At 47.6% G+C, this 23,048-nt stretch overlaps 1 protein-coding gene across 1 annotated transcript in view; it reads right to left on the bottom strand.

Annotated features, from left to right (window-relative positions):
* The window catches only part of LOC141101326 (albumin-like), a 52,456-nt gene extending 29,853 nt beyond the window's left edge, over positions 1–22,603 (bottom strand). The window contains exons 1-4 of the mRNA XM_073590353.1: positions 22,452–22,603; positions 21,957–22,020; positions 21,273–21,405; positions 19,404–19,609 (exon numbers count right to left, since the gene is read on the bottom strand). Coding sequence (XP_073446454.1) covers positions 19,404–19,609; positions 21,273–21,405; positions 21,957–22,020; positions 22,452–22,530 — 482 coding nt within the window. The 5' untranslated portion in view covers positions 22,531–22,603. The remainder of the gene's footprint in view (positions 1–19,403; positions 19,610–21,272; positions 21,406–21,956; positions 22,021–22,451) is intronic.
* Between the last annotated feature and the right edge of the window lie 445 nt (positions 22,604–23,048).

Consider the following 23,048-nt stretch of genomic DNA (forward strand, 5'->3'; position numbering starts at 1 on the left):
TCAAGGGGGAGGTACTGTTGTGAGTTCATTTTCCCCTTCATCACTGAGGCCCGAGGAACTCCCTCTTCTGGTAAGGAAAGGTAGTGAGCCTGATTATCAGACACCTGAGACTAATGATGATGACTGGCTGAGTGGAGTCACAGACTGGATATAAGGCTGCATACGCCCTTCTGCCCTGCGGGTGATTTCTCTGTGGTATCCTTGGAGTCCAGTCTGAATTCCTGCACTTCTAAAGATAAGTTTTCTGCCCTGCTTTTTGCATTTGTGCTTTGCTTTGTTTTTCTGGAGTTCAGCCATTCCCTGCTGGGGTGAGCTGAACTCCTTAGCTCTGTCTTCTGAAAATACCGGAGTGCTGATTTAGTTTTGAAGCCTAGCTGCTTCAGGGTCTTTTTCCATATCAGCTGGTTGGCCCTGTTTTTGATAGGGTTTTGGCCGATTGCAGACAGCAACCTTCCTCTCCTGTCCTGTTCAGATTAGCTTGGGCCCCAACGTTTGCTCAGCCTATTTTTCTATCTGTGTGAGTGTTTTTTCATCTTGCTTCACCGTCATTATATGTTGGGGGCTGCCTTTTACTTTGGGGTCTGCTCTGGGGCAGTTTAGTTTTCCCTTTCTGTCTTTAGGCTATGTAGTTCTCCGGCTGTGATCGAAGGGTCTAGGGCACCGTAGGTACCCCCCACGGCTACTGCTAGTTGTGTTGATAGGTTCAGGGGTCTGCAATCGGATAGTTGCCAACTCTCTGGTTTTCTGGACGTAGCTTCTATTTTTGTGTCTGCCTCCTACGGTGACTCAATCATAACAATTTTCTTTTTATCGGTCCCCCGGATTCATCGCTGTGTAGGAATGCGTTGGCAGCCATGGTTTGGGTGGCGGAGCGTTTTGGAGTGCCGTTGGCAATGGAGAAGACTGAAGGCTCAGACCTAGAGTTGAGCGATACCAGCCGATACTTGAAAATATCGGATCGGAATGGATCGGCCGATCTTAAAAAAAAGTATCGGTATCGCCGATTCCGATACCGGGAACCAATGCAAGTCAATGGGGCCAAAATATCGGAATTAAAAAAAAACCTTTCTTTCCTTGTAGGTTAATTCTACATGAAGAAAAACAACTAAGAATAATGTAGAATGTATTGTGGGAGGTGGAGGAGACATTAAAGCCATAGAGGTTTAGCCCAATCAAATGGAATAGCAGGAATTAAACTTTTTTTTTAAAGATGTTAGGAGTTACAAAGATATTGACTATGTTAGCCTCATTTATATTTTGCCAGACATGTATGTCTTCTTCTTCTTTCTTCTTCTTTCTTATTCTTCTTCCTTTTTTTTACCTTCTTCTTCTTCTTATTCCTTTTTTTACATTCTTCTTCTTCTTCTTCCTCCTTTTTTTACATTCTTCTACTTCCTTTTTTTACATTCTTCTTCTTCCTTTTTTTACATTCTTCTTATTCCTTTTTTTACATTCTTCTTTTTCTTCCTTTTTTAAATTCTTCTACTTCCTTTTTTTACATTCTTCTTCTTCTTCTTCCTTTTCTTACATTCTTCATATTCTTCTTATTCAACAATTATTATTCTACATATTCAACTTCTTCATCTTCTTCCTATTCTTCTTCATCATATTCTTGTTTGTGTCAGGCATTCCTGTAGTTGTTATCTGGAAAAGTTAGAAGTTTACACCTTCCGTTCTGCCTGTCACAAAAGATTTACAACAGGATTTTTCCGCGTTCAGTTTGGCCTGCAGCAGCAGGCCTTTTCCAGGGGCACCACGAGGAGGAACGGACTCACCCCCATACACTGCTTAGTCTTCTTCTGCTTATAAATAAGATAATATCATTTGCTCAGAGTATTAGTCTTATGCTTAATGTTCTTCTGCTTTGTTTTTTTTATGCTTCTTGGTCTTCTCTCTCTTGTTGTTCTGCATCTTGGTGGTTGTCTTCCTGTTCTTTGTCCTCTTGAACCAGCTGACGGTACTGGCACCGGGAGGGGCAGCAGAAGGAACAAGAGCCAATGGCACTACCGAGGACCAGCTGACGGTGCTGGAACCCGGTTACTAAGCAGGAGGTACCTGTGCTACAAAGCACTACCAAGGACCAGCAGACGTTGCCGGAACTCGGATACCGAGATGGAGGCACCTAGGCCAAAGGCTCTGACGAGAACCAGCTGACGGTGCTGGAACCCGGAGGGGTAGCATAAGCTGCAAGAGCAAATGGAAATAGCGAGGACCAGCTGACAGTGCTGGCACCCGGAGGGGCAGCAGAAGGAATAAGAGCCAATGGCACAACCAAGGACCAGCTGACGGTGCTGGAACCCGGTTACTAAGCAGGAGGTACCTGTGCTACAAAGCACTACCAAGGACCAGCAGACGTTGCCGGAACTCGGATACCGAGATGGAGGCACCTAGGCCAAAGGCTCTGACGAGAACCAGCTGACGGTGCTGGAACCCGGAGGGGTAGCATAAGCTGCAAGAGCAAATGGAAATAGCGAGGACCAGCTGACAGTGCTGGCACCCGGAGGGGCAGCAGAAGGAATAAGAGCCAATGGCACAACCAAGGACCAGCTGACGGTGCTGGAACCCGGTTACTAAGCAGGAGGTACCTGTGCTACAAAGCACTACCAAGGACCAGCAGACATTGCCGGAACTCGGATACCGAGATGGAGGCACCTAGGCCAAAGGCTCTGCCGAGAACCAGCTGACGGTGCAGGAACCCGGAGGGGTAGCATAAGCTGCAAGAGCAAATGGAAATAGCGAGGACCAGCTGACAGTGCTGGCACCCGGAGGGGCAGCAGAAGGAATAAGAGCCAATGGCACAACCGAGGACCAGCTGACGGTGCTGGAACCCGGTTACTAAGCAGGAGGTACCTGTGCTACAAAGCACTACCAAGGACCAGCAGACGTTGCCGGAACTCGGATACCGAGATGGAGGCACCTAGGCCAAAGGCTCTGACGAGAACCAGCTGACGGTGCTGGAACACGGAGGGGTATCAGAAGTTACCCCTGAAAAGCAAAGTTGGCATGCCGCAAGCTGGCCGCAGTTACCGAATCACACAGTCCTACAGGGGGTGCTTGTCCTACTGGCACTATGGAACAAGCCTTTCTTACCAGAACCCGCAGTCCACATAGGAAGCACCTAAACTGCTGGCACCCTAGCCTCGGCTAACCCAACCGCAACACGACATGGCAACTTGGGGTGGCAAACTGACATTGACACTTCCCGGAAACAGCAGGCAGGGCTGGAACCAAGCTGGGCAGGAGGGAGTACCCGTGCCAAAGTCAGTTATGAGCAGCAACTGGCGATGTTGGAGCCCAGGACAAGCACTTAGCAGGCTGAGGCCTGATGTGCTGTCAATTGGGAGGCAGCAGGACAGATTGCCATCAAAACAGCAGGGGAACAGCTGACGTTACTGAACCCCACAAACACAGGAGCTAGTGTTTTACTCTGTGAAGACGGCACTTCCGAGCAACAACTGGCTGTGTTGAAGCCCAGGGACAAGCACGGAGCAGGCTGAGGCTGCATTGAAGAAATTTTAAGATCGGTTGTAGACTACTAATTTGAACCAAGCTCCACTTAGGCCTGTGGCTTCACTGATTTTCGTATTTCCCCTGTCCTCCAACCCCGCCAGTTACAGCTCCGAAGTGGCGTCTGCACAATCCACACTTGTTCCTGTGTTACAGGTGTTCAGTCCGGTCAGTTAATCCCCTGATGTGTGTCCAGCAATGTCGCCTGCTCTGTCCACATTCCCATAATGGGAATGTGGACAGAGCAGGCGACATTGCCGGACACACATCAGGGGATTAACTGACCGGACTGAACACCTGTAACACAGGAACAAGTGTGGATTGTGCAGACGCCACTTCGGAGCTGTAACTGGCGGGGTTGGAGGACAGGGGAAATACGAGAGACAGTGGAGCCACAGGCCTAATTGGAGCACGGTTAAAAATCAGTAGTGGTATGACTGTGTAGGCAGCAGGAGACTTTGCCATCTACACAGCAGGGGATCAGCTGACGTTACTGAACCCCACTGAGACACGGGAGCAAGTGTCTCTTTCCGTGTGGACGGCACTTCCGAACTACAACTGGCTGTGTTGAAGCCCAGGAAATAGGAGGGTGTAGGCAGAGGCCTACTGTATTTTGAATGAGGTGACAGCAGGAGAGACTGCCATCCACAAAGCAGGGGATCAGCTGAAGTTACTGAACCCCACTGAGACACGGGAGCAAGTGTCTCTTTCCGTGTGGACGGCACTTCCGAACTACAACTGGCTGTGTTGAAGCCCAGGAAATAGGAGGGTGTAGGCAGAGGCCTACTGTATTTTGAATGAGGTGACAGCAGGAGAGACTGCCATCCACAAAGCAGGGGATCAGCTGACGTTACTGAACCCCACTGAGACACGGGAGCAAGTGTCTCTTTCCGTGTGGACGGCACTTCCGAACTACAACTGGCTGTGTTGAAGCCCAGGAAATAGGAGGGTGTAGGCAGAGGCCTACTGTATTTTGAATGAGGTGACAGCAGGAGAGACTGCCATCCACACAGCAGGGGATCAGCTGACGTTACTGAACCCCACTGAGACACGGGAGCAAGTGTCTCTTTCCGTGTGGACGGCACTTCCGAACTACAACTGGCTGTGTTGAAGCCCAGGAAATAGGAGGGTGTAGGCAGAGGCCTACTGTATTTTGAAAGAGGTGACAGCAGGAGAGACTGCCATCCACACAGCAGGGGATCAGCCGACGTTACTGAACCCCACTGAGACACGGGAGCAAGTGTCTCTTTCCGTGTGGACGGCACTTCCGAACTACAACTGGCTGTGTTGAAGCCCAGGAAATAGGATGGTGTAGGCAGAGGCCTACTGTATTTTGAATGAGGTGACAGCAGGAGAGACTGCCATCCACACAGCAGGGGATCAGCTGACGTTACTGAACCCCACTGAGACACGGGAGCAAGTGTCTCTTTCCGTGTGGACGGCACTTCCGAACTACAACTGGCTGTGTTGAAGCCCAGGAAATAGGAGGGTGTAGGCAGAGGCCTACTGTATTTTGAATGAGGTGACAGCAGGAGAGACTGCCATCCACACAGCAGGGGATCAGCTGACGTTACTGAACCCCACTGAGACACGGGAGCAAGTGTCTCTTTCCGTGTGGACGGCACTTCCGAACTACAACTGGCTGTGTTGAAGCCCAGGAAATAGGAGGGTGTAGGCAGAGGCCTACTGTATTTTGAATGAGGTGACAGCAGGAGAGACTGCCATCCACACAGCAGGGGATCAGCTGACGTTACTGAACCCCACTGAGACACGGGAGCAAGTGTCTCTTTCCGTGTGGACGGCACTTCCGAACTACAACTGGCTGTGTTGAAGCCCAGGAAATAGGAGGGTGTAGGCAGAGGCCTACTGTATTTTGAATGAGGTGACAGCAGGAGAGACTGCCATCCACACAGCAGGGGATCAGCTGACGTTACTGAACCCCACTGAGACACGGGAGCAAGTGTCTCTTTCCGTGTGGACGGCACTTCCGAACTACAACTGGCTGTGTTGAAGCCCAGGAAATAGGAGGGTGTAGGCAGAGGCCTACCGTATTTTGAATGAGGTGACAGCAGGAGAGACTGCCATCCACACAGCAGGGGATCAGCTGACGTTACTGAACCCCACTGAGACACGGGAGCAAGTGTCTCTTTCCGTGTGGACGGCACTTCCGAACTACAACTGGCTGTGTTGAAGCCCAGGAAATAGGATGGTGTAGGCAGAGGCCTACTGTATTTTGAATGAGGTGACAGCAGGAGAGACTGCCATCCACACAGCAGGGGATCAGCTGACGTTACTGAACCCCACTGAGACACGGGAGCAAGTGTCTCTTTCCGTGTGGACGGCACTTCCGAACTACAACTGGCTGTGTTGAAGCCCAGGAAATAGGATGGTGTAGGCAGAGGCCTACTGTATTTTGAATGAGGTGACAGCAGGAGAGACTGCCATCCACACAGCAGGGGATCAGCTGACGTTACTGAACCCCACTGAGACACGGGAGCAAGTGTCTCTTTCCATGTGGACGGCACTTCCGAACTACAACTGGCTGTGTTGAAGCCCAGGAAATAGGAGGGTGTAGGCAGAGGCCTACTGTATTTTGAATGAGGTGACAGCAGGAGAGACTGCCATCCACAAAGCAGGGGATCAGCTGACGTTACTGAACCCCACTGAGACACGGGAGCAAGTGTCTCTTTCCGTGTGGACGGCACTTCCGAACTACAACTGGCTGTGTTGAAGCCCAGGAAATAGGAGGGTGTAGGCAGAGGCCTACTGTATTTTGAATGAGGTGACAGCAGGAGAGACTGCCATCCACAAAGCAGGGGATCAGCTGACGTTACTGAACCCCACTGAGACACGGGAGCAAGTGTCTCTTTCCGTGTGGACGGCACTTCCGAACTACAACTGGCTGTGTTGAAGCCCAGGAAATAGGAGGGTGTAGGCAGAGGCCTACTGTATTTTGAATGAGGTGACAGCAGGAGAGACTGCCATCCACACAGCAGGGGATCAGCTGACGTTACTGAACCCCACTGAGACACGGGAGCAAGTGTCTCTTTCCGTGTGGACGGCACTTCCGAGCTACAACTGGCTGTGTTGAAGCCCAGGAAATAGGAGGGTGTAGGCAGAGGCCTACTGTCTTTGTAATGCGGAGACAGTAGGAGAGACTGCCATCTCCACAGCAGGGGAACAGCTGGCAGTGCTGAACCCCACTAACACTTGAACGAATGTGTTTGGCTCTGTGGAGACGACACTTCTGAACACCAACTGACGCTGTTGGAGCCCAGGATTAGGCGAGGAGCAGGCTGGGGCCTACTGGATTTTGGCAGGTGAAGGCAGCAGGAGACTTGCCATCTCCACAGCAGGGGAACAGCTGACAGTGCTGAACCCCACTAACACTTGAACGAATGTGTTTGGCTCTGTGGAGACGACACTTCTGAACACCAACTGACGCTGTTGGAGCCCAGGATTAGGCGAGGAGCAGGCTGGGGCCTACTGGATTTTGGCAGGTGAATGCAGCAGGAGACTTGCCATCTCCACAGCAGGGGAACAGCTGACAGTGCTGAACCCCACTAACACTTGAACGAATGTGTTTGGCTCTGTGGAGACGACACTTCTGAACACCAACTGACGCTGTTGGAGCCCAGGATTAGGCGAGGAGCAGGCTGGGGCCTACTGGATTTTGGCAGGTGAATGCAGCAGGAGACTTGCCATCTCCACAGCAGGGGAACAGCTGACAGTGCTGAACCCCACTAACACTTGAACGAATGTGTTTGGCTCTGTGGAGACGACACTTCTGAACACCAACTGACGCTGTTGGAGCCCAGGATTAGGCGAGGAGCAGGCTGGGGCCTACTGGATTTTGGCAGGTGAAGGCAGCAGGAGACTTGCCATCTCCACAGCAGGGGAACAGCTGACAGTGCTGAACCCCACTAACACTTGAACGAATGTGTTTGGCTCTGTGGAGACGACACTTCTGAACACCAACTGACGCTGTTGGAGCCCAGGATTAGGCGAGGAGCAGGCTGGGGCCTACTGGATTTTGGCAGGTGAAGGCAGCAGGAGACTTGCCATCTCCACAGCAGGGGAACAGCTGACAGTGCTGAACCCCACTAACACTTGAACGAATGTGTTTGGCTCTGTGGAGACGACACTTCTGAACACCAACTGACGCTGTTGGAGCCCAGGATTAGGCGAGGAGCAGGCTGGGGCCTACTGGATTTTGGCAGGTGAATGCAGCAGGAGACTTGCCATCTCCACAGCAGGGGAACAGCTGACAGTGCTGAACCCCACTAACACTTGAACGAATGTGTTTGGCTCTGTGGAGACGACACTTCTGAACACCAACTGACGCTGTTGGAGCCCAGGATTAGGCGAGGAGCAGGCTGGGGCCTACTGGATTTTGGCAGGTGAATGCAGCAGGAGACTTGCCATCTCCACAGCAGGGGAACAGCTGACAGTGCTGAACCCCACTAACACTTGAACGAATGTGTTTGGCTCTGTGGAGACGACACTTCTGAACACCAACTGACGCTGTTGGAGCCCAGGATTAGGCGAGGAGCAGGCTGGGGCCTACTGGATTTTGGCAGGTGAAGGCAGCAGGAGACTTGCCATCTCCACAGCAGGGGAACAGCTGACAGTGCTGAACCCCACTAACACTTGAACGAATGTGTTTGGCTCTGTGGAGACGACACTTCTGAACACCAACTGACGCTGTTGGAGCCCAGGATTACGCATGCCGCATGCAGAGGCCAATGGGCATCGGTTTTTATGGAGGTTGTGGACTACTACTGATTCTAACCATGCTCCACTTAGGCCTCTGGCTCCACTGTCTCTACTATTTACCCTGGCCTCCAACCCCGCCAGCTACATCTCTGAAGTGGCGTCAGCACAATCTACACTTGTTCCTGTGTTACTGGTGCTCAGTCCCATCAGTTGATCCCCTGATGTTTGTCCGGCAAGTTCGCCAGCTCTGTCCTCATTCCCACTACTGGTTATGGGAATGTGGACAGAGCAGGAGACCTTGCCGGACACACATCAGGGGATAAACTGATGGGACTGAGCCACAGGAACACAGGAACAAGTGTAGATTGTGCTGACGCCACTTCAGAGATGTAGATGGCGGGGTTGGAGGTCAGGGGAAATAGTAGAGACAGTGGAGCCAGAGACCTAAGTTGGGCACGGTTAAAAATCAGTAGTGGTTTGAATGTTGATGGAGCTGGTGACTCTGCCGTCCACACAGCAGGGGATCAGCTGGCATTACTGAACCCCAGTAACACAGGAGCTAGTGTGTTTCTCTGTGCAGACGACACATCTGAGCGACAACTGGCTGTGTTGAAGCACAGGGATTATAGTTCAGGTGGTAGAAAAATGAACACACCAGCAGACCTGGATACAGTTGCCAACCACTAATTTAGTCTGTAAGAGGAATGGCAAAGTCTTTGGAGATCCAGGCCTTGTTCATTTTCAGAAAAGTCAGCCGGTCAACATTATCGGAAGATAGTCGCGTGCGACGGTCTGTTAGTACACCACCTGCGGCACTAAAGACACGTTCCGATAATACACTGGCAGCAGGGCAAGCCAGCACCTCCAATGCATACTGGCTAAGCTCTGGCCATGTATCCAGCTTAGAGACCCAAAACTTGAAGGGGGAAGAGCCATCTGGGAGTACAGCGACAGGGCAAGACATGTAGTCTGACACCATCTGACGGAAGCGTTGCCTCCTGCTGACTCGAGGCGTCGCTGATGGTGTAGACAATTGTGGTGGACACACAAAACTTTGCCACATTTGGGCCATAGTGGTCTTGCCTTGTGCTGCGGCACTGCCTCTGCTCCCTCTTTGTGCAGAGTTTCCTCCACTGCCTCGACGCACAGAGCTGCTTTGTAAAGCACTAGCAACAATGCTGTCGGGTGGAATGGAAAACATTATGGACTGCACCAGTGACTCTTCGTACTCCCGCATTTTACGCTCCCGGTTCAACGTTGGTATGAGCCTTTGTACGCTGTCCCGGTAGCGAGGCTCTAGGAGGGTGTACACCCAATAATCAGCCGAGACGAGAATGTGGGCGATGCGGCGGTCGTTTCTCAGGCACTGCAGCATGAAATCAACCATGTGCTGCAGACTCCCAACTGCCAAAGAACCGCTGTCCCCTGTTTGAGGCGTGACCTCGACCTGCTCTGCATCACCCCACCCTCGCTGTACATACTGAGTAGAGGTTTGTGTACCTCCCTCCTCTGGAGAGATGTCTTCCTCCTCCATCGACTCCTCCTCATCCTCCTCACAAAGTGTCCCCTGCCTAGGCCTTTGTGAGGAAACACGTAGCGCAGACTGTCCAGAAGCAGATGGCATTTGGGACTCCTCATCCTCCACCTCTTCTGAAACCTCATCCCTTAGTGCTTGCAGTGTTTGTTGAAGCAGGCAGATAAGGGGGACAGTCATGCTGACTAGTGCATCATCTGCACTCGCCATCCGCGTGGATTCATCGAAGGCACGCAAAACGAGGCAGATGTCCTTCATAGAGGCCCACTCAATGGTGCTGAAGTGTGAACGGCGCACAGTGCGACTTGTTTGCGCCTGATGCAGCTGGTACTCCATGACTGCTGCCTGCTGCTCACACAACCGCTCCAACATATGTAACGTTGAATTCCACCGGGTGGGTAGGTCACATATGATGCGATGTTCCGGAAGGCCAAATCGTCGCTGCAGAGCAGCGAGGCGCGATCTTGCCGTGCTGGAACGTCGCAAGTGAGCGCACTCTATGCGGACCTTGTGTAACAGTGCATCAAGATCCGGATAGTCCCTCAGAAAGCTCTGCACGACCAAGTTAAGAACATGTGCCAGACATGGGATATGTGTGAGGTTGCCTAGGCCAAGAGCTGCCACCAGATTTCGGCCATTGTCACACACTACCAAGCCCGGCTGGAGATTCGCTGGCCCAAACCACACATCGCTCTCCAGCTTGATAGCATTCCAGAGCTCCTGCGCTGTGTGGCTTCGATTCCCCAAAGAAATTAATTTGAGTACAGCCTGTTGACGTTTGGCCACAGCTGTGCTCATATCGGTCGTAACAGGCTCCTGCTCTGCTGTTTCTGAGGAACTTGAGTAGGAGGAGGAGTCTATGTGTACAGACTGGAGTCCTGCAATCCGTGGCGTTGGAAGAACACGTACAGCGCCACTCTCCAGATCCGTACCCGGCTCCACAACATTGACCCAGTGGGCAGTGAGGGAAAGGTATCGTCCCTGTCCATGGTTACTGGTCCACGCATCGGTGGTCAGGTGGACCTTGCTACTAACGGCGTTTAGTAGCGCATGTTTTATTTTGCCCTCAACATGTTTCTGCAGGGCAGGGACGGCTCGCCTGCTGAAATAAAAGCGGCTGGGCACGTTGTATTGGGGGACTGCCAATGCCATTAAGTCCCGGAAGGTGTCAGTGTCCACCAGCCTGAATGACAGCATTTCAACTGCCAGAAGTTTGGCAATGCCAGCATTCAGAGACTGTGCTCGGGGATGGTTTGCCGAGTAAGGGCGCCTTTTATCCCATGCCTGTGCTACCGATGGCTGTGATGGATGGGAACGTGCTGTTATGGGTGGAATCTGACAGGGTCTCCGGACAACAGTGGCAGAGGTTCTTCCTTGGCGATCCTGTGAGGAAGCCGAACCAGCAGTGTGTGAGCTGGAGGAAGAGGGCCCAACACGAACTGAAGAGGTGGTAGGTGGTGCTGTACGTTGGCCTACGTCTTCAGGGTGTCTCTGCAACTCCAACTCGTGCTTGGTGCGCACATGTTTCCACATATTTGTGGTATTGAGGTTGCTGACATTTCTCCCTCTTTTGACTCTCTGATGACACAGCTTGCATTTGACAAAGCAAATGTCATCTGCAACTGTGTCAAAAAAGGACCACGCACTGCAACTCTTGTGAGCGCCCGGTTTGCCTTTGGAAGGAGGAATGCTCCTAACGGGTGCCGAAGTGGAGGGTACAGGCAACCAAGTCTTCCCCCTCCCTCTGCCTCCTGTTTTGGCCGGTAGGGGAATCTCTTCCTCAGAGCTGCTACCACCACCTTCCTGTTGCTCACGCCATGATGGGTCAAGGACCTCATCATCTTCCCTCCCCTCTTCAAACAGCTGCTTCTCCGGGGTTGTCTCGCCAGCACCGTACGCACCAGAAAGTGGCAACTGAGTCTCGTCATCATCTGATGCGTACTGAGGTGTGCTGACCATAGGCACTGGCCCACTCGCCTCTTCAGATTCAGAGGGACAAAGAAGTTGCGCATCACTGCATACTCCCTCTTCTTCACATTCAGGAATGCTGCTTGGCTGGCCCCCTCTTTCCAAGCCAACAGATTCCGAGAACAGAAGTAGAGACTGTGATGGCTCCTGTCCATGTCTCTCTGACTGCCTGGGCACTTTGGCAGGTGGTGAAGAGACAGATGTTTGCTCTTCGGTGCTCTGACCCTGAGAGGATGCGGAAGTAATTGAAGTCGATGCGTTAGCTGCCATCCATCCGACAACGGCTTCAATTTGTTCCTCCCGCAGCAGTGGGGTACGTTGAGGTCCTACAAAGCTGCGCATAAAGGACTGTTGCCTGCTAAAACTGGGGGATGCTGATCCACTGGTGCCCGCAGCAGGCCCAGAATCCCCACGTCCTCTACCTGTAGAATCCCCACGTCCTCTCCCTGCAGAATCCCCACGTCCTCTCCCTGCTGAAACTCCACGCCCACGCCCACGCCCCCGCGCCTTACTCCCTGCCTTCTTCATCTTGCAAGACTGCTTAAGATAGGCAAAAAAGTACAAAGGGGGGCCTTAGTGTGCTTATTCCTGAACAGCTGGTTACAGGTACAAGAAACACTAATTTTATGAAGTGTGTGTGTGGACTAGACTTTAATAGGAGCTGATGTGGCCTACACAAGTTCAAAATGTAGTGTTTGGTGAACTTTTTATGTGGTTTCTTTGTTTGAAACAAACTCAAAGTAAGAGAACAAAGAATTGAAACTGATAGTATCACCAACTTTTTGGAGCTATTACAATGCAGGCAGGTAACCTACAATGCAAAAGATGAGGCTCCCAAAAAATTGGGTAATACTAATCTGGCTGCGCCGGCAGGGCACAAGCCAGAAAAAAAGGCTCCTCTATCTACTCCTATATAGTGTTTGCAACCAACCAATGTTGATGGATACGGATGGATGCACACTAATAGGAGAAGAAAAAATGAGCTGCACTCAAAGACAAATATGTGTGAGGCAGTGACGCACGTTGAGCGTCCTACAACCAGACGTAGCTGCAGGACACTCTACTCAGCGTGAGCTGCACTCACACACAGTCAGAGACCTCTCAGACAGCCGTCAACAGTGCAGCTAAGTGGGTACTGGCACTGACAGGCTGCAGAAAGGCTCCGCTGTGTACTCCTATATAGTGTTTGCAACCACCGTAGATGGAGACGGACGGATGCACACTAATAGAAGAAAAAATGAGCTGCACTCAAATAAAAATATGTGTGAGGCAGTGACGCACGCTGAGCGTCCTACAGCCAGACGTAGCTGCAGGACACACTACTCAGCGTGAGCTGCACTCACACACAGTCAGAGACCTCTCAGACAGCCGTGAACAGTGCAGCAAAGTGGACACTAGCACTGAAAGGCTGCAGAAAGGCTCCGCTGTCTACTACTAGTGTTTGCAACCAACGTATATGGATACGGATGGAAGCACACTAGATTGAAATTATTTAAAAAATGCAGCTCAAAAAATAAAAGATGTATGAGGCAGCAGTGATCACACTGGGTGGCCTACAGCCTGACGTGGCTGCAGGACCCACTCCACAGCGTGAGCTGCACTCACACAGCCCTTGCAGACAGCTGTGAACACTGCTGCTAGGGCAAAGAACGCTACAGTGGTGGTTTATGTAGCCTGGGTAAAGCACTAGATGTTTGGTGGAATCGCTATTTCTAACTGTCCCTCACAGTCTTCTACAGCAGCCTGTCCCTAACTGAATTCACAGCAGAGTGACCAAAAATGGCGGCTGCGGTGGCTTTTATAGTGCATCATGACATCATTTCGGCAGCCAATCACAGCCATGCCAATAGTTAACATGCCTACATGCCTAACAGGATGTGCCCACACTTCGGAGGATTCCCATTGGCTTAATCAAAGCAAGCAGGCTCAGAGCATGATGGGAACTTCCTATTCCGATTCCGATCCCGGAATCCGATATGAAAAAAGTATCGGAATTAAGTATCGGAATTCCGATACCGCTAATATCGGCCGATACCCGATACTTGCGGTATCGGAATGCTCAACACTACTGAGACCGTTATAAGTTTTTTGGGCATAGTAATCGATTCGGAAAAGATGGAGTGTACTAGAGGACAAGTTGTCATTGTTGAAACAAGAAGTTGATAGGATCGCAAAGTTGCGGAAAGTGATGTTAAAGGAGTTGCAATCCTTATTGGGGAGATTGAACTTTGCCTGTATGATTATGCCCATGGGTCGCATTTTTTTCCGTCGTCTGGCTGGTGCAACAGCTGGATTAAAGGCTCTGCACCAATATGTTCGCTTGACTAAGGAGCATAGGGGGGACCTGATGGTTTGGCAGCATTTTTTACGGAACTACCACGGTCGGTCATTGATGCAGGAGGAGACCTTGAGCAATTTTGACTTTGAGATCTATACGGATGCAGCGGGTAGCTCTGGTTACGGTGCCTACTGTAAGGGTAAGTGGAGCATGGGGCGGTGGCCGCAAGCATGGAAGCTGTTGGGCCTTACAAAAAACTTTGCATTGTTGGAATTGTTTCCCATTGTGGTAGCTGTCTCGGTGTGGGGTCCTATGTTCGCGAATCGGAGGGTGCAATTTCATTGTGACAACGTGAGTGTAGTGGCAGTAATTAACAGTTTGTCGGCTTCATCTCCCCCTGTGATCAGATTGGTTAGGGTTTTGGTTCTTCGGTGTCTGGAGTTGAATGCGGGGATTTCTGCAGTGCATGTGCCCGGTGTTACAAATTCAATAGCAAATTCTTTGTCTCGTTTTCAGTGGGGGCGTTTGAGAGTTGGCGCCAGGAGCGGATGCCTCAGGCGTGGAATGCCCTTCTTATCTGTGGCAAGTGATTACGAAAGAGCAGGAAGATTGATTCGGGAATTGGTATCGCACCAGACCTGGTCAGCCTACGATTCCTCGTGGCGAGTATGGCAGAGTTGGGTGTCAGAATGGGGCGGGGTAGAAAACGAGGAGGATAAGATGTTGGCAGTATTGTTTTAATTGGAAAGGCGGCCGACAGCGGTTGGTCCGTTGCTAAGGTAAACAAATTTGTAGCGGGTTTGGCATTCGGTTTCAGATTACAGGGATCGACGGACGTTACCAAACAATTTTTGGTTAGACAGGCGTTGCGAGGGTTTCGCAAGGGTAATAAAACTTGTGACAAAAGGAGGCCTATTTTGTTCAGTACTTTGGAAGGTTTAGGTAGAGTTCTGGAGGGTATTTGTACTTCTGGGTTTGAGTTGGCATTGTTTAGGTTAGCTTATTCTTTGGCCTTTTTTGGAGCAATGCGGATCGGTGAGGTAGTGTCCCGTAGCAGGGTCACGGCCGGAGGGGTTTTGGCAGAAGATGTGGAATTTTGGGCGGGGGGCATTGTTTTTTGGATTCGACATTCCAAAACCGATCAACTGGGTAGAGGCAGGTGGGTAGTGTTGGGGCGAGTCCAAGGGGCACTAATATGCCCACGGAGGTGTTTGGAGTTGTATTGGGACGAGTCGTCAGGTAGAGTGGGTCCTTTGTTGTGCCATGCGGACAGTACCTATTTGTCTCGTTTTCAGTTCATTGCGGTCTTGAAGAAGGGATTGTTAGAGCTCGTCCTCCCCCCGGATATGTATGAGTCCCATTCTTTTAGGATCGGGGCTGCGTCGGAGGCTGATAGTCTTGGTTTGGGGGCCGAGGTGATCAGGAGAATTGGCAGGTGGAGGTCGGATCATTATTTATTGTATGTTCAACGTTAATTGTCGTTGTTGAATGCTAAGGGATTTGCTTTCCATATTCTGTTATGTTTTTTCAGGTGGCGACCCCTTTCTGGCCTGGATGTTTGGACACTCGTACGTGTATTGGGGTGCGCTATGAGCTGATGCAAGGCCGGATGGTAGGCAATTGGGCTTTAGGAGGGAGCAGGTGGTGATTCGTTGGTTGGGTTTTCGAGGTATAGTGTGGAGCAGGGTGCTACCAGAAGCTGCCAAGTCCGCTCGCCTTGATAGACCCCCCGACGTTCTTGTCATACATGCAGGTGGTAACGATTTAGGGGTCAGGCCGTGAGGGAACTGATTAGGGACATACGTTTCGACTTTGAGATTGTGGACGTCGTTCCTGAACGTGTTGACTGTGTGGTCTGATGTGGTACCCAGGAAAACATGGAGGCAAGCAAGGTCTTTCAAAGGGATTAACAGGGCTAGGGTAAAATTGAATCGAGCAGTATCTGGATTTCTATCTAGGAATGGGGGTATTAGTGTTAGGCATTTTGAGTTGGAATCGGGTGTTGATAATTTTTGGTTGGATGACTGGGTTCATTTAAATTCAATTGGAATTGACTTGTGGGCATTGGCAATGCAGGAGGGGATAGACAGGGCCTTGGTGGCTTTGGGGCACTCACGAGCCTGAGGTGGTCAGGGCTGTTCGTGGTTGGCGGGGGGTGGGGTTCTTGGAGTTGACGATGATTGGTCGGGGAAGGATTTGGAAGTAAAATTCCCGGCAGTTATCAAATGGTATGGGGGATCTGGCTTTTTGGTTATGGGCTCTGGACGGGGTTTTACCTCGGGAGCTCTGGTGGTTAGTCTCCCGGAACGGGAGTTACGGTGCCCTCGAGCTGGGGATGGACGGCTGAGGGTAACATGGTGGTCGAGTTTTTCCCATTGGATTTTGGCCAAAAGGTTTTAATCAGATTTTTTAGCTCCAAGAACCCTCCCCTCATATTTTTGCATTATGATTATATATTATTGCTTATTGGTAAATGTTATTGTTTGTTAACCCTCCGTCAGGCGCAATATAGATTCTCCTCAGTTCATGCGCAATGTGCCTGACAAGCACAGGTCAGAAAACCACCTATAGTAGCTACATATTTCAATTTCAGGACTATAGAAGTAGTCAGTGACCTTCATAGGAATGTATTAAAAGAGATTACACCAAATCAGATGCAAAAAAAAACATTTATTAACCATAAACTTATTAAAACTAAAAGTACCACTTTTCGGTAGTACCGCCAAATAGGCTCCAGTTATCTTTACTTAACTATTGCTTAAATATAAAATTATGGAAAAAACTTAAAGGATATTGCACTTAGATGTTACTTAATTATTTTCTGCTCATCTTCAGTGGTTTCAATTGCAGCAGAAGCAGCACAGGTACACTTAGAAAAGCAAGGCTGGCAGACGAAAGTTGCATGGGAAAGGCAGATTGATTCTTTACATATTTTGCAGTCATATTTAGAAAGCCTTCTGAAACCAGATACAAATGAGCAGGTAGTACAACTGCGTCTTTTAGAAGGTGGTAGAGTCGGTGTTTGTTCTGGAACGTCCTTGGGATGATATCTCTTCAACCGGTGTTGCAGGGCAAGGGGCATTCCAACCGTCTTTGTACTTCTTAGGCTTAGCTCTCCACTCACCAGTTCATTAGCCAAATGTTTTAGGTACATTCTCCTGCGCATTTGTTTAAGTTCATTACCGAGGTAAATTACTTGTGAGTTGATGCCACCCACATTCAGCATTGTAAAGAAGCCGGTCATAACCTTTTCGTTCTGTCCGGGTACTTCGATCATCGAAACGGAGGCAACGGATCAGGACTTTGAATCGTTTCAGATTCATCACAAGGCTGAATTTTTCGATGCCATCACCGTCTGTCCCCCACAGCTCCTCCAAACTTTGCCTATTTGCTCTGAAAGCACCAGCTAGGTATAACAAGCCAATAAATGCCTTGAGTTCAATCACATCAGTGTTTTTGATGTCCCTCTCTCTGGAGAATTGCTCTTTGATTGTGTCAATATACTGGTTAGTGAACCGAACAATAGTTTCCAACATGCTATCTGTAATTAGATTACTCCAACATTCCACTGCAGTTTTAGCTTTTCTAGCACTTCCAATAACTCCAGGAAGGTGTGTAATAATATTGTGGGATTCTCTGCGCTGTTTGTTCTTGGGTGCCTTTTTGTTCCACTTTGTATTTTTATCTTTGCCCAAATAATAAGCTAGATCTGTGTCTGTTTCCTCTGTATCAGTGTCATCACCATCCTGCTCTGTTCCAGAATCAGTGTTACATTCTGCTACCTCATCTTCAGATGAAATGTCACTAGATTCCTCTAAATCCTCAGTTACTGCTGGTTCTTCCTCATCATCTTCTAACAAAAAAATCTTCATTTCTTCTAAATGAAGGGGTTTAGATGAATCATACTGTTTTCTGGCCATTGCAGCAGAAGATCAGAAGCAAGAGAGAAAGAGTATGTGTTAGGGCGCAATGTGCCTTAGAAGCCACCCTCCTTTTGTCTAAGAAAACAGTACTTATGTACACTAACTTAGCATTAATCCTTCATAAAACAAGCTAAATACACAATCGTGATGAATAAAAAAAGAAAATACTAACCTTTCAATTTGTGTTGAAATCAGGCGCAATGTGCCTGAGAAGCCAAAGTGTTGATATCTGCTCACTAGAAGGTCTGCTGAGTCACTGTGATATCAGGTTTCACAGAGCCTGTAGAGTCAGGAGATAACTAGGAGGGGTGGGGTTTTCTGATAAGTGGGCAAGGAGAGAGAAGTGAAACTAATTACTGTGTGCCTGTCAGATCTATTGCGCCTGACGGAGGGTTAATAAACTTGGCTGCTGTGGCCAAAATTATCCAAAGAATTCAAGTTGTAGCGTGTTTTATTTTAGGAGTGGGGATATCGGAGGGAGTCGGGTAGGATTGGAGAAGTGGCAAAGGGAGAAAACTGGACTCGCCATATGCGGTCAAGCTCCATCCTCACTTCCTAAAAATGATGCAACTTTCTCTATTAGTTATTAATCAGTTTCAGGATCTCTGCTTGATGTCAGCAGATTTTGAACATGATGAGGACAGGGTTTGGGGTATTATTTCGGTTCATTGATAGGAAGCAGAGGTCTTAAAACTGCGGGGCACTGAAATGCAAAGTATATTGTAAAATTTCATAACTTTTTATAGCTAATTTATTCAGCTCTACATGCCCATAAATTGTAGGCTTAGCCAGGTAGTGACATGTTTGTCCAAAATTGTAGGCTGGTAGCCCAAAAGTGGCTTATGTACGGTAGAGCAGAGACCCATCAGGGGGAGGTCACCTTGCCGTGGTTGATGGGCTTACATGAATTGGCCAATTTGTGCACTAAGAACCTTCATTTTCATCTTACTGTAAGTAAAAAAAAATTTTTGAAAATTTTTTTGCGGATTATTATCTAAATTGAATGGTTTTAATGTTTTTCTGTGTTTACACATGGCCTAGATTCATGTACATGTGCTGCTGTATTCTTTCTCTCTATATTGTTCAGTTTTTGCAGCTTGCACGTGTTCACACTAGGAGGTGCTGGCTGTTTTTTTTTGTCCAATATATTTTCTGGCTACATATAATTACTCATGCAGATGTACAAGAGGTAGCAATAAAGGGCGCATACGCTTTAGTTGTACCCAGTCTTTCTGCGATATATGAAGCCACCGATATAGAGGTTTGAGCAAGATTTTTTTTTTTTACAGATTTTGCAATACTACTCCCAAGCTTCAAATTACACTTCTGGGTACAGATATGCCATTATGAAACATGTTATAATAGATTTTTATGGTGATATGATCAACTGCACCAATAGGTATAATACACATAAACATTACACACAAATGACATAAGGAAGAAGAAAATACATTAAAAAATGAATGCAAACACCTACTAGTGGTACGCTTCATGAGGGTTTTCGGTCTGTAGTTTACAGGCAGCACCAGCATCTGGTTTCTTAAATGGCTCGATGTTAGTATCTCTATGGTCATGGAAACACTTCTCTCTTTCTGGGTCTTGCTTTCCACAACAATCAGCTTTCCAGGGATAAGATTTGAATTCGTCTGATCCTGTACAAACTTTATCATAAAAAATTGTATTCTGCAAAAGCACAAAAGAAAATTAATCAGATGTGTCATTTGAAGAAGACAATGTGAAAAAAAACCCTGAGTCGTGCTTGAAGGGGTTGTTCTACTGATAAAGTATGTTTTAGTCAATGGATCTTGGAATAATAATAAGTTCCATAATGAGATGTGTTAAAAAATGTTTCTGTGCTGAGATAATTTTATAAATGTGCCCGCTTTGTAATGTGCAATGGCAGTGTCTGACCGTACAGGAACATGGTCTGTACTTACCACATCTTTTGTCCATGGGAGGAAGCAAAAGAGATTATACAAACAGGACAACATGGATTCACAGAGGTTTCTATTTTTGTCAGATAAAACATTACCCTGCCTGTTTAATCACAGGAGCGAGTATTTCTGCCATGTCTCCAACACTCTGAGATCACATAAATCAAGTCCATGACATGAGAAAGCGGTTTTATTGTTCAGGTCAGTACGATTTCAGCGATACCTCATTTATGTAGTTTTTTTATGTTTTGGCGCTTTTATGCCATGAAAACAATTTTATATGTAAAATCATTATTTTTGCATCGCTTTATTTCAGCGAGCTTTAACTTTTTTATCTTTTCACTGATGATGCTGTATGGTGGCTCGCTTTTTTGCGGGACAAGATAACGTTTTCATCGGTACCATGGTTATTTATATCCGTAGTTTTGATCGCGTGTTATTGCACTTTTTGCTCGGCGGTATGCTGAAAGCATTGTTTTTTGCTTTGTTTTTTATTTTTATTTTTTAAGGGGTTAACTAGTGGGACAGTTTTATAGGGCAGGTCGTTACGGACACGGCAATACTAATTATGTGTACTTTTATGTGTTTTTTTTTTTAATTCCAAAAAATGAATTAGGGAATTTTTTTTTTATTTGAGGATTTTTATTATAAATTACTTTTACATGGTTTTTGTTTTTTTATTACTTTATTTTATTGTCCCAGGGGGAACATCATTGTCTGGTGTCAGATTGCTGATCTGACACTTTGCACAGCGCTGTGTCAGATCAGCAATCTGACAGGCGCTGCTGCAGGCTTTCTCAGAGCCTGCTCTCAGCATACACTGAGGAAGCCGCCTCTCTGCAGGCCTCCGAAGGCCCCCGTGGCCATCTTGGATCCAGGGGCCTGCAGGGAAGGAGACCCTCCGAGCAGCGCAGCACCTCTCGCTGCTCGGGGGGTCTCAGGGAAGCACGCAGGGAGCCCCCTCCCTGCCCGATACTTCCCTAATCCCCCGGTACACTGCGTTCATGTTTGATCGCAGTGTGCCAGGGGTTAATGTGCCAGGGCGGTTCATAACCGCCCCTGACACATAGTGCCGGGTGTCAGCTGTGATAATCAGCTGACACCCGGCTGCGATCAGCGGCGTTCCCCCCGGGGGTGCAGCTGATCGCACTGAACTACTATCCCATCCCCAGTCATACAGACCCGGGTACCATGGACGGGATAGTACGTCTGATGTCAGAAAGGGGTTAACATAAGACTGATTTGTTAATATGTAGAGATTCAGCCGGCTCGTGACATGGAAGGTTACTCCAATCTAGATGTAAAATAGTGACGATTACTTTGGATCCGCAAACTCTCTGATTATAACTTGCAATGTGGGGGTTTCAGTGTAAAAGCTATGTTATGGTATTATCGCTAGCAAACATTCATACCATTCGTTTCTTGCAATCTGCTTCATCTTTGTGGTCTACACAGTGTTCAGCAATGGCGGAGAGTTCTTGAACCAGTTTCCAGTGTTGTTCAAGTGTACATTTCTGGAAGTTCTGAGCGGTTATAACAAGCAGTCTACAAAATAATAGCATGAGGTTAATGACTCTCAATATGGCAGCACATTAAATGCATCAGCTTTGAATACTCTTGTATTCTTATGATTATTGCTACTATTGCAAATATATTTGCAGTATGAAACCCAGAAGGGTGTACATTTATATGAAAATTAAAGAGCTTATATTATTGTTATCCAGGCTACTGGGACAGAAATACCATGTTTGCTCTATGGCATACTAAAAAGAAACTTAATAGCATTTCCTGGTTTTTAGTAGATTGCAAATGAGTCAATTGTCATAATTGCTGGAGGATTGTGAATTGTGATTCACCAGATGAATGACAAAACAATGAATTTGTTATGGAGGCAAGGGAAAGGTAGTCTATGACAAGCCCCTTAGTAGAGACTTATTAAATGTTGAGCTGTATAAAGGCCATATAATTTAATGTCTAATTTTGCTGCCCACATTTACCCTGCTTGAATGATTATTTTAGGTTCCCATAATACAGTGGATAAATTATGCAAAGCTAAAAAGATAGAAAACTATGTAAAAACAGATAAAAATACTTACATGTGTTTAAAGTTGTCTTGGCCGAGAGTAACATACATGTTACCAATGTTCCTGGGATGATAATCTAGAAAAAAATGGAAAAACAGGGAAGAATATAAATACAAATTTCATGCAAATTATAATTCTGATTAGTGGAAAAGAAGAAATTCGGCACATCCAAACTGAGATAACTTAAAATAACTTTGTCTTTATTAGAAGTCCATAAAATCATGAACCAGTACTGGCGACATGTTAAGAACTGACGCGTTTCTGGCAACAGTGACATTACTGTGAAGATAAATTTGCAATCAACCCTTCAGATAATAACAAAATTTAATGCATAGTATTGACTGCAAAATATGTAAAATTGTACATATGGTCTTTTCAGGATGCAATGTAACAGTGCAGCTCATACCATTTTCTGCGTGCTGAACAAAGAAAAGATGAGTGAAGTTTTGCTTGTCTGCATAGATAATAATCACATATTGGTTAGTACTTGCTACAATCCTCTCTTACCTGTATCCCTCTTTTGCAAATGTCTTGACTCAGTTGCTATCGTGCAGAGGAGAACACAAATCAGAGTGACCCACTTCATGGCTGCAGATCCTTGGGGAGGACCTCGAATATGTGAAAATCTTGTGAATATATTTGGTGTCTGGCTCCATTTACAAATGATTAACCAGACCGGTTCTATAAATTATTAATATTTATCTTGTGATTGAAATAGGGGGAAGACAAAAACACACTATTTGTAAATTAGGTTGATACTGGCACCCATCTCTTTAAAAGTCCTTGTATGTCAGGTAGATGTCCACAAATGAACTGCATCAGTCTTAGGTTATTACTCAATGAAACTACAAACCAAAGGTTAAGTAAAGTGATCCTTGATTATGACAGCTCCTCGGTTTCTGTTCATAGTCTACTCAAAATGTGTACAAAAGTTAAATAACAAAAAAGACAATACTTCTCTGTTGTTCCTATACATTTTACTCATATATACAGTCGTTTGGGAAAGTAATCACCCCTTTGACAATTTTTTGTTTTGCTACCTTACAACCTTAAATTTCACTGGTTATTTTGAGGGTTTGCATCAGTTCATGTAAAGAATGTGCC

The sequence above is a fragment of the Dendrobates tinctorius genome, unplaced genomic scaffold (genome assembly GCF_039654945.1).
Source record: "Dendrobates tinctorius isolate UK_male_01 unplaced genomic scaffold, ASM3965494v1 ptg000011l, whole genome shotgun sequence".
In the NCBI taxonomy this organism is placed as follows: domain Eukaryota; kingdom Metazoa; phylum Chordata; class Amphibia; order Anura; family Dendrobatidae; genus Dendrobates; species Dendrobates tinctorius.